General features: G+C 39.3%; 1 protein-coding gene across 1 annotated transcript in view; it reads right to left on the reverse strand.

The window, feature by feature from the left end:
- Positions 1-12316, reverse strand: part of LOC137284594 (glutamate receptor ionotropic, NMDA 2B-like) — a 108199-nt gene that overhangs the window by 19010 nt on the left and 76873 nt on the right. Inside the window, exons 6-8 of the mRNA XM_067816475.1 lie at positions 10581-10714; positions 4414-4597; positions 173-299 (exon numbers count right to left, since the gene is read on the reverse strand). Of these exons, the coding sequence (XP_067672576.1) occupies positions 173-299; positions 4414-4597; positions 10581-10714 (445 nt within the window). The remainder of the gene's footprint in view (positions 1-172; positions 300-4413; positions 4598-10580; positions 10715-12316) is intronic.

Below are 12316 nucleotides of genomic sequence, written 5' to 3' on the forward strand. Positions count from 1 at the left end.
CAGTCATTATGGACGAAAAATTAATTGACAATTATTGTGACAATTTTCTGAATGTATGAAATTTATATTGTAGATATTTTCTAAGAAAAGTAATGCTTCAAATCTGATTTGAAAGAATTCAATCACAAGTCGTCTCAGCTTTGTAACAGACAGTATCACTATCGTGGTTTACCTCAATCCACTTCATGCGTGAGCCTCGAACCTGGAGATTCACAATCCGCAGTTCGGTATACTTCAGGACACCTGTTTTGTTGAACGATATTACCGGAGGCCGAGTCACTGTGATGTTCTTCATGTAGCTGCAACAGATGGCAAAAGTGAACATTCGTCAAATGGAACGATATGTCGTTTAAGGCGATATGGCGTTAGTGAGTTACTGAGTTAATATTTTAAGCCGTGTTTGCATTAGTTTAACAATTTAGTGCCTGCAGCGCTGTTGTCCACAAAAACAATATGATTCAACATCGTTTGTCTTATATTATCGGTACATGTACAGTCTAGCTCCATTGTGTCCAACTCCGATAAGTCGATATCTACGTTGTCTCAACATAACATCTCGGTCCCGGCAAACTCCTTCATAATTTATCATTATTCAAGCTCTTTTGACGCGATACTGATGTCTCGATATTGTTATTTGTACCGAGAAGATATATAGTTTGAAACTTAAGTTACTGCCAACATTCAAGGCACTATATCACATTTCTCTAGCAATAAATGACGCATTTCTTTCAGCAATACTAACTACCAGATTTCAGGCAATGAATCATATAATTTATTCCCCAAAATATAATGAATTTAGAATACAATATTAAATCAAAATGTTAAAATGAATAAATGCAACACTGCATTAAATCGAATCTCGCTCCCTCTACCGGTCGAACATCATTTCAAGGGAACCCCATACAGTTATGTCCCTTGGAACACCCTTCACGAATATCCGACGCACAGCTTGAGATTGAAACCAGTTCGACTAACTTCAAAAATACCGCGTGCGGCAGTTTGTTTGCTCCAGGTACGTCACTGGAATCAGTGGTCTCTAAAGGTCGTTAAACTTGTAGTTTACTGTTGTGATGTTTACCACCGCAAAGCTATCCCAGTTTTTCAACATTTTGTACATACTATTTAAAACAGTTTATGAACATGAATGTACTCGTTTGTGACTAGGGCGGTCGCGTAGCCTAGTGGTTAAAGCGTTCGTTCGTCACGCTGAAAGCCCGGTTTCCTACATGAGCACAATGTGTGAAACTCATTTTCCCGGCGGTGATATTGCTCGAATTTTGTTAAAGCGGCGTAAAACTATCCTCACTCATTCACTTGCTCGTGACTGGGCACAAGTCAACAATATTCATATGAGATAAACCGGAACTAAAATAAAGAATGCAACTGATATTATCAATTCTAACGTAACAGTATAACACATAACGAATTCAGATCTAAAGTATGGTTGATAAACTACAAACTCACACCGTAACATGGACGTGAGTTTAAAGACTTATGCATAATATTTAATGAATCACTAGCATGAGAAACTCCATAGGTAGGAAAGTTTACAAAACCAATTTACCATGAATTAAACGCTCTTAAATGGCAGTAATTTGGAAAGTAGCTATACATGCCACGCCATAAACATCTATCGATAGACAGGGGATGTTTTTCTGACTTCGTAATGACAGCGTTTGTTGGGGAAACACTTCTCCAGCACTCACGTGACCTGTCCATCACGTGGTGTTGCCGACTTCCTCAAGTCGTTTAATTGCCGGACATGCGCAGTTTTCGAGTAATTGACACTCCATATTTGGGATGTTGGTGCAAATCCAGCTACAATCCTTAATGCCTGTTTCCTTTCAAAGATCATCTTATTTAATTAGGTTGTGTTTCTCGGCTTAGGTGATGCCCGCCGGTAATGCTAGATATAAGGATTGGTTAAGGATGTGCTTTGCTGTGAACGCGGGTAATATATATTTTTTTAGACAACCCACTGAATGTGTTAAGTATTTGAGAATGTAATAACTGGTGGCAATGATCGAACTGTGCCATGATCAGAATCAGAGTCCATTGCAAACGAGTAAACTGTAATGTTTGGTTAAGCCTTTTCGAACACAACGTGAATCAGTTGCTGCCATTAAATTGCACTGATGTTCCATCTCCTCGCATTGCAATGACATTACACAGAGGGCTCTTAAGAGCAATGAAACCTTCCGTCAAGTTATTAATCGAGCGCTGGTAAAACGCTCTGACTCTTGCGTAACATTTGACATTTAAACATCTAACTCTCGTGCTTTTTTGCAATGGAATTTGATACACTCAGCACAAAATGAGACTTGTGAGAACGCTGTGCTGAAACCTGATCGAGTCATGTTCTGATGTGGCAAACATTCATGTTTTCACCTATTCTTGAACCAGAGGAGCGTGAGCATATAACGTGCTCAAGAAGGAAACTGGAATAACGAAATATACTCACATGTTTTACCTCACATAATTAACTGTTCGTAACATGAAGACAACACCTAAAACTGTTGGACTCATTTCATAATGTCAATATGTCCTAAATTCAAACCGGTGATATTTTTCCTGCATATGTATTGATCTTTACATAAATATTTTCTTACCTACGTACATAATTTTGAATGATGAATAATTATTCAGGTGTAACTGTCTTTTGTCACTACCGATGTTCAAAAATTCCCTGCAATGACACGAATTGTAAGTGTCAGGTCAGTCAGAAAACAGATCATATTATATCAATTTATAATTAATATCCTTGCAATGCGTCAAAATAATTTTGCTGAGTGTATTTCTGTATGATGAAAATAATGGCATATCCGATTCCCTATTTTGATGGATAATACTATGTTTTAGGCGAACGATTGATTGTCCTTTATACTTGTTCCACCAGTGGAAGAGGATGCGCACACCTTTCCCCCCACACTTGGTAACACCAACACATGATGGTGTTTTATCGCATATGGTCATGGCATAGCCTGACGGTTAAATCAGATGATTAGAATTGATCTTCAGTAAACCATGCGTAAGAAACGACTAACGGGATCGGGTGGTCAGGCTTTGCTGATTTGGATGACACAAGACCGATGTTGATGCTGTTGATCATTTGGTTGTCTGATCAAGGTCGATTATTTACAGACTGACGTGATACAGATGAAAGTTTGCTGCGTGCGGCGTAAAAGTAAACTCACATACACTCATTTTAACACAGATTTCATAGGGGTGTCGAACGGGTTTTGTCGATTTTAGTTGAGAGTCAGTATGTTTGTTCACGTTTCACACTGGGGGCATCGGTACCTGCATTGTGGAAACGTTCCTTCTGTTGTTAAGACTGTGGTAACCAATACTGGTTGTATGGCCCGTGGAGGTAATTGAAAGAGCGATTGCGGACTGCAATGCATCACACATGTCATGTTAGAGGGGAACAACCGCTGAGGAGTCAATGCATTAAATGTCCACAAAAAGAATTTAACATTGCACACGCGTTCCGGTTAGAAATATTACGTTTCGAGAAAAGCAACATGGTTCCGACAGATTATTACAAATAGCCTGCAGAGCCAGGTCGTACTTGGAGAGCGATTCTCACGTCGAGTAAACTAATGGGAAAATTAATGTAATAGCCTCCGTAAGTGGGTCATTGTCAACTTTGGCTAGAGTGGGATTTGAGTGCTCGAAGGGCATTACAGGCTTTGTGCAGTGTTACGATATTTACACACAGAATATATGTCAGTGTTAAGGTATACAGCATCCTCATCCTCATCCTCATCCTCATCCTCATCCTTCATGTATTCAATACAATCATCAGGGGCTATCATAACACCAGTCATGGTTGTGCAAGTGAATGGGCGCCACTGTTGCCCAGTGGTTAGAGCATTCGATTTACGAGTCAACGTTTGACGCCCATCGTCAAGTGGGAATGGAGTATTCGAAAGGCATGTACAGTCATCGTGCAGTGTTATTATTACAATCCAGATTGTGAACAAGGGTTTGTGAGGCGTCGCTGCTCTGGACACATCAAGTGTCATTCAAACAGGTGAAAGACCAGCTGAAGTGCAACAGTCACCACTCCAATTGTTCTGTTAGTGACAATAACAATAGTGATGTAGAAATTGTGATCCATTTTTGTAGATTAAGTTAATAAATAAAATTTCAGGCTAAAGTACATTTATTGTTCTAACAGTAAATGACGCGAAATGGCGGACCCTTATGCTAATGCTAACACAATCCTAATCTCCTGAATTCTAAACGTTTGCAATCACGTGCAATCACACCTCTCTCTACCTCCGGATTTGATTCCCCCATGCTTCAACGTGAGATGTCAATTTCTGGTTCCAACCTCACAGATCATAGTAGAACCGTTCCGCTGTTCAAAGCGGCGTTCAACCCGTATCACTCACTCAGCAGACTTACTTGTACAAAATCTCTCCGTCATCCCAGTACATCCTTCCTCCATCCTGACAGTTGATCTTGGGGTGCAGGTTCACCTTCTGGAGCATCCTCTGATTTACCATATCCCGTATCCCTGTAACCCACACCGTTACAGCAGCTTTTATGGCCGTCTCCATTGCGTCTTTCTGGTGGGCGAAGGTAATACCTGGAAACATACATAAAGTATACTAAGGCTTGTTTACATCCACCCCTTTGGTATTTCACCCCCTGGGTTTATGAAGAAACCACAGGAACCAATAATTTTAGTTCGGTATAACAGTAATTCGAACAAATATCCAGTGAGTGGCAGGGACACAGTTCGTTATATCCATCATTCAATTGCTATCAGAAGAGTAGAGGATCTTTTACACCTTATACAGCGGCCAAGGGATTCGGTCATCAAAAAATAATACACTCTTCAAAAAAAGTAGGGGAACCTGAACTTTCACTTTGGATAGGAAGTGTAAAAGTTTACAAGCGTTTGAAGTTCAGGCATCTTGTGAACGCACCATCATTTCCCTCTATTACACCCCTGAACACAAAGCATGATATGCACGTGCACAACGCAGTAGCCCCATGCACGCACATGGGGTGTAATTCTTGATTTTGACGGTTTTCAAGAGCGTAGATAAAACACGTAGAATATTATCTTTGACACTCATTAAACATGTTTAATGTTTGTTTCTAGTTGTTTGTTTCAAAATGAAAAGCGTACACATGCAAATTACATGCCATACACCAATCATCTTTCAAAAGTGACACTCCAAATAGCTATGGTTGTATGGAAGTGCAAATGGTGATGCATTCTCAAAACATTCAATATTATCATATCAACATTGATTGACTCCGATAAATCTCCTAGATATTTAATCGTAAATTTTAAAAAATGAAGTTTCCCTACTTTTTTAGGATTATACAGAATTGCGTCATTTAGCTGTGCCAGAAACCTAGGACCGTGTCCACAATTATCCTCATTGTGATTCCAGATGCCTCACATCTTGGTATCACATTCCTGGTTTCAGAAATAAGAGCTGCCCTATTCATGTCAGCAATACGCGTGGTGTATCTATACACGACATTAAAACCCGAGTCATTCCAGTGTTGTCATTCGTGATTGTTGGTGAAGGATAATGAGTAAAAGGTTCGTTGGTCACTCATTTTATGTCGACGTGAGAGGATATTCAGCAAAAATGCGACAATGAATTGCTGACTAGCCAGGCTAGCTGACTTGGTTAACACATTTGATCAGTTCCTAATTGCGCAGATCGATGTTCATGCTGCTGATCACTGGATTGTCTGGTCCAGACTCGATTATTTACAGGCCGCCGTCATATAGCTGAGATATTGCTGAGTGCGGCTTAAAACTAAACTCATTCACTATTCCTAAGTCATGAATCTGATTCTATAAAGACACCCTGTGAAAAAAAAGCCACCCGTGCCTATCCACGTTGATAGACGTTGCGAAATGTTGTGTAAAACTGTGCCAACTGATCTTTTCTGGTTTTGTGACCATATACGTCATAGGAGGCGATGGATAATAGCTGTAATTACTACAACCATACCATACGTTAGATGTACTAGGATTAACTTTGGATCGCCAACGAGTGCAACTGAGAAGAGCTTTACTGCCATGTTCAACTTTAAGTGAGAGATTTTGTTTTTACGCTGCTTTTAGCAGTGTTCCAGTACGATCGCAGCGCGGGACACCAGCAATTGGCTTCACAAATTGTACTTGTCTCGGGAATCGAACCAGTGTCTTAGCAAACGTTTTAACACTCATGCTTCCCCGAGTATGTTTCGTCACCGGATTGTGAAAGTACGTGTTTCATAATTTGAATACCAAGTCGTGCTCCTTTTGCGACACATGCTTGACGACATACCTAATTACCTACGACATACAAGAGGTTTTATAACGTCGATGTCATGATAAGAAAACTAGTTTTGTCGAACAGTCATTTCTGAACGATCTGCAAGGCTTCAAGATCCCGAAAAGTTTCGTTATTGATTAATCCAAATATACTGTTATCGATTGCAACTCTTAGTCACCTCCCAACATCCAATACGAAGAAAAACGTAGAGACGAAACATTCAATTCACGTAATGGGCAAAATTAGAAAATGCTTGAAATTACATCAATCTCTCGTTTCACATCAAGCGTGAATCAGATGTTATCCTGGGAAGTAAAAACACCATTATACGAATTGGAAAAAGTTTACTTTATGCAGTTAGAATCTGGAGGGTACTTGGAGCTGTTGCTATATCAGATGATTAAAAATCATTCGACTGAAAAACGGAAAATTAATTCTTCGCGTCAACCAAGACCTCAGTATACGGTTTCTTTAGGAATCACCATTCATTGTATTTTATTCTTCCATAAAGCATTGTATAAGCTCCGATTGCTGTGAGTGTATGTGAGATGAGGTTTTGTTAATTCTTGAACGACTCTTGTCAGGAAAACGGTTGTCTAAAGCCCTACAATTTGCATATAACATGAAATGGTGTCATTTGAATGACATTCGTGGGATAAAGCAAACGACGAGACGCATACATTGCTGTAAACATGTCCAAAAAGAAATTCATTGTTCAATGCTTTCAGGAAAACTCTAAGTGGTTTTACGAAATGTATTACAAAACTTGTCAAGTAACTCGATGGTATAATTGCCTAGAAAAAGTGTTTACAATACCCTGTCTGTGAACAAAATACACTGGGGTGTGAAATTAAGAAAATAACTCCCAGAAAAAACACAAAAAACTATTGATTTCCAGGGCGTCTTACAGAAACTGGATTACAGCATTGACTTTTGCGAAGTATCTCTCTGAAACGACAATGGCAGATCTATAGATAGGTCCATCAAACAAGAAAACATATGTGTCTCCACGTACACATGGGAGAAGATTCACGATACACATCTTGTCTGATGTAGACTGTGAGCTATCCAAAATCCAACAATCCCATCTAACATGGAGAGGGAAGATACGACCAACTTCCTTTCGATTGTATGGTCATACATTCTCTGGACATCTCAGACGGATAAAATACATCCTCTGATTGGTATAGTGCTCGTCGGTAATTTGTGGAGACTAGAATGAGATGCTGCTTTGCAACTCACTTAAACTAAACATTAACAGTTGAAACTTCCAATGTCTCAATCAATGTTTTACTTAGCAAAAGAGACCGTTTTCATTTCCAGGATGTTTTATCTGTAGACCCCGAGAATTCTGTGGCAGATATATTGTTCCGTAAACAAGACTCCCACCGTGGTATCTGTTTGTCCGGAGAGTGGATAGTCGACGTGGGACACCCAAGCACTCCCTTGCCAAGAAAGTTTCAAGATGGTGTATTTAAGAATGCTTGACTTTCAACATGGCGGGTTAAGACAAACTCACGTAGATTATGAGTTTCTGGCTTGTTTCATGGGTTTGTTTGTTGTTTAAAGCAGATCTCAACAATAGTCCATCTATATGGCAGCAGTCCGTAAACAATCGAGTCTGAACCAGACAATCCTGTGACCAACCTCATAAGCATGCATCTACGCAGGTGGGATACGATGGCATGTGTCAGCCAGTATGACGTGAAGCCCAGTTAGAGCCCAGGGCCCAGATTTTCGAAGCTCTCTTAGCGCTAAGATAATCGTAAGCTAATGTTAATGTATGGCACATACGATTATCTTAGTGCTAAGAGAGCTTCGAAAATCTAGGCCCAGATCATGCCGGGTTACCTTCACATGGCATAAGTGCTGGGCATCCATGATAAACTGGGCATCCATGATAAACTGGGCATCCATGATAAACTGGGCATGGTATGTCAGCAGGCTAGTGATATAATCGCAGAATGTCCACATACATACAGTGTCTCTACATACATTTATTGACAACGTATAACCTCAGTTCAAGTCGTAATTGTCTAAAGAGTTTGTATTTCTCAAATATACATACGTGTTCTCCCCGGTGTCGCCAAACAGGGTTCCACGACGTGGAACGTATAACGTTGGTTATGAACGATGTTCATGATATCAATCACTGTTTTGTTGGGATTCTTTGCAGGGAAGAACAATGAAGATTTTGTTCCCAATGGCGTAGGTTGTGGTTCGACATTTCAAGGAAAAAGGGTATGGTTTACAGCGAAGCCTGCATTCCTTCACTCTCTGTCACGTGATGTCCCAAGGTTCACATTCATACGGCTGCGACATACGCAATTTTCCTCTATCTAATACACAATACACTGTCAGTTCATGACAATGTTATGGTTGTCAAGATCTTGATACGTCTTTTGTAATGGTATAACACAGATTTAAATAAAAACCTTCTCGTTCGTAACCAGTGTCATAAATGCATATAAAGCAAAACTCCGTTCTGCCGAATTTGAAAAGGTCTTCATAAATGCTTCGAGTTATCCATGTCTCGACCCAAAAGTAAAAAGACGACTTTCGACGGAGTTTGCTGACATTTACAACAGAAGAACAAGAGACTGTAGTAGGCACACTCAATGTAGTGACCAGCATGATTCAACATATAGAAAACACAAACATAATAGACAAACACAGTTGTGTCAAAGTTGGCAGGGCCCTAATACTTTGAGTTATCCGTGGTAAAATCTTAATAATCTGCACGCGCTTACAACATTAAGTTTGACGCATAAAAGTTCGACTGTACCACAATCATATTGATACTGGACAGTAAAAATACTTCTTAATTTGTTTTCATTTTTGTAAATCAAAGGGCGCCTGTTTGGTTGTGTCCTTAACTGTTCTTCCATTATTGTTTAGAAGCATATATGGCCCATATGCTGTGTATCATAGTAAGCCCTGACACAATCATGATTATCAATAACTTGCTATATCAGACTCATCACGATAGATATTACGTATTGGAAAGTATAAAAGCAGTTACATTTGCCAATATCTGATTTCCCAAAATGTCAAGGCGATTACAAAGAACTAACCAGATAAATGTTCTTTCCGTGTCACTCCACGTTATAACGTTGCGAAGGCGAGACATTGTCAGATTATACAGCTGAAAACCTAATTAAAAGGAGGTTGACATTTTGCCTACCTTGGGAATACTAATGTGCAATGCAATGTCAGACAGAAATGTGTTCTTACCATGGCCTGATGTGTGGAACTTTGGCATTTGTTCAACAAACAAGGATACGAACAAAACACGAGGGGTATAGAACTGTCACTCTTGCTTGAAGAGACGAAGACAGAAACGTGCTTTATAATCACTGTATCAGCCAGTACGTTTTCCTTAATCTTACAGGCTATGTCACTGAAAGATATTAGTCTGTTAATGTGTTGCTAATTTTATAACTTTCTTTCCAAATAATAACTTAAAGGATCTTTTATTTGGTACAAAAGTTGACCGAAATTTGAATCCACAGACGTATATCTTATTTCACGGTTGCATTTCTTGATAATAGTGAAAATATGATTTACTAATACACTCGACACAGTATTCCAACGTAGAAACAGTGAAGTGTCAATATCAAGGCGAGAGTCAATCTTGAAATTGTACCAGTTTGCAAATTGAGAGATTAAATTTTGGTTTTCTCGCCTAAAAATAATACGTGCTCAAGAGTGTATAGTTCTCTGCCATATACAGTACTGAGACTATTTTGATTAATGCCTATATTACATAGAAACGACTTTGTTAAAACAAATATGTGCACCATTGTAAAAGTAAAATTGTGAACTTAATTATTCCCATTTATGTTCAAAACATATCTTTAAGACCGTATGTCTGACACAAAGCCAGAATAAAAAATCAGTCATTCAGTCATTCCAGTAATTCATCTGACGTTACTAAACGTGAATCTTCACATGCCGTTAACAACATAATTACGTCATTTTGTTTGAAAACAAAATACAGCATCAGGTAAACCAACTTTTGTAACCAACATGAACCTTGAACATGAAAACACTGAGAACAGAATGAACATCGGGTGTTACATCCAACATACAGTGGAAGCTGCCCAAGCCAGCATCTGTCCAATCCGGCAGGTTGTCAACATTGGCATAAAAATCTCAGTCCCATCCGTGGCTTGTACATTTATCATCAGTTCTACAATTCAGCACATTGCTTAACCCGGATTAATTCTTCAGTCCCAGTGAGTGCCGGTTTAGACAGCTTCCACTGTATTTACTACTCACCAAGCATTCCCAGATGATAGGATCCAGATGCATAGTGAGCCATTTGAATAGCCGTCTGTGTCAATATCCATACGTAGTCCGAGGTGGTGAGGCCGAGGTTACGAGCGTAATCCATAATGTATTTACTTTCTAAACTGAAATAATAAAATATCAATATTTTTAGCTGGCTGAAAATTGGGATAAAACTCAAAGTTGACAAAAGAATGAACACACGACTTTTACAGCTTTTACAGCTTTTACCCATATTTGAGTAGAAAGAACCGACTAAACAATTCCAAATTTCTCGATTGTACAATTGTGACTATATCACGAACATGTGTTTGTTTCAGTCGTTTTACAGTTGTACCATGTTGTTTTGAAACTAATCGAGTCTGAACCAGACGATCCAGTGACTGTCACCATGCGAAACAATGACAGATTAATTACCAGGAAATGGTGATAACACCAGGTGTTCGTGAAAAGGTGAACGTTAAACAACAAATAATTAAACCAAATTTAAATTATAATATTCCCATCTGGTGGATCCACGTAATATTTCAAGTTGATTCGTCCAGGTTTCAAACATAGAACGTTACTGAATCAATATCAGGATTTAATGTCTTTTTTTCGAGATGACGACATCCTTACGAAGCTTCCCAATTAACGGGACTCTGGATAACTGGACTTCTTGCAGCATATGCTAACAACTGCTTAGCGATAAAATACGTTCGTTATTTATGATGATTAACTTGGTTCCGCGCCAGACATCGGTACAATTCCCAGTATTTATACGCTATCATGAGTATTAACTCGTATCTGACTCGGAAGACTCATTTATTTGGAAATGTTTTAGTCGCGTTTTATTATACGTGTTGTCAATGTGGAATCCATTTGTCCTTTTCAAGCCAAATGGCAAGGTGATATGTTCGGTATGGTATTCAGATGTGCAAACAATATGTGTTTATTGTTTTCGCGGTGCTTATACAATCAGTAGGAAACAGGAAAAAGGGAACAATGCTCTTTCTACCTCGTAGTTCTGGCTATAATTGTTCTCGTTAGAGACAGTGTTTGAGTTATGAAGTATTTAAACACGTCTGGGTGTACTGTACACTACCAGTACACTGGTCTCCATCAGGGCTAGCGACTCATCACATCGAGGTGAGATGGAACAAAAGGTGTGATCGGTCACATACCCATATCATACAATCTGTCCCAAAGCCGTGATTTTGGTTCATTTGCAATAAAGAATATCTACGACTGTTATAGACGGATTGAATACAAGGGAACGCTAATGTCCCACACGGAGGATTATGCATTATCGCATCATTCACTTCCGAATCTTTCTCAGGGGGTACCTCTACAACGACGTTGTTTAATGCATGATGACTGCTTCCTGTAATGTCGCGCATGTACACATGGCGTAATCACGGTGACGCTACCGTGACTGCTGAGCAAATGTTTCTGAATCTTTGTCCCTAAACTTGTGACGATTTAACAATCCTTTTCCAGACTAATCGGGAATGGAAAATAATGCATTCGCCACAAATGCACTGTATCCCGATAAAAACGGCAGAACGTTCACGGATACGTTTTTTGACCTTGACCTTGTCATTCTTGTGACTTGCAACAATCGCTATCGCTAACACAGGACACGCTGGAATGTTGCCAAAAGCGGCGTAAAACCACAGTCACTCTGCTCACATACAAAAGGGGAAATCCACAACTGAAGGCAAAATTGTTTAGCATTGTTTTTCACA

This window comes from Haliotis asinina, chromosome 5 (genome assembly GCF_037392515.1).
Source record: "Haliotis asinina isolate JCU_RB_2024 chromosome 5, JCU_Hal_asi_v2, whole genome shotgun sequence".
Lineage (NCBI taxonomy): Eukaryota > Metazoa > Mollusca > Gastropoda > Lepetellida > Haliotidae > Haliotis > Haliotis asinina.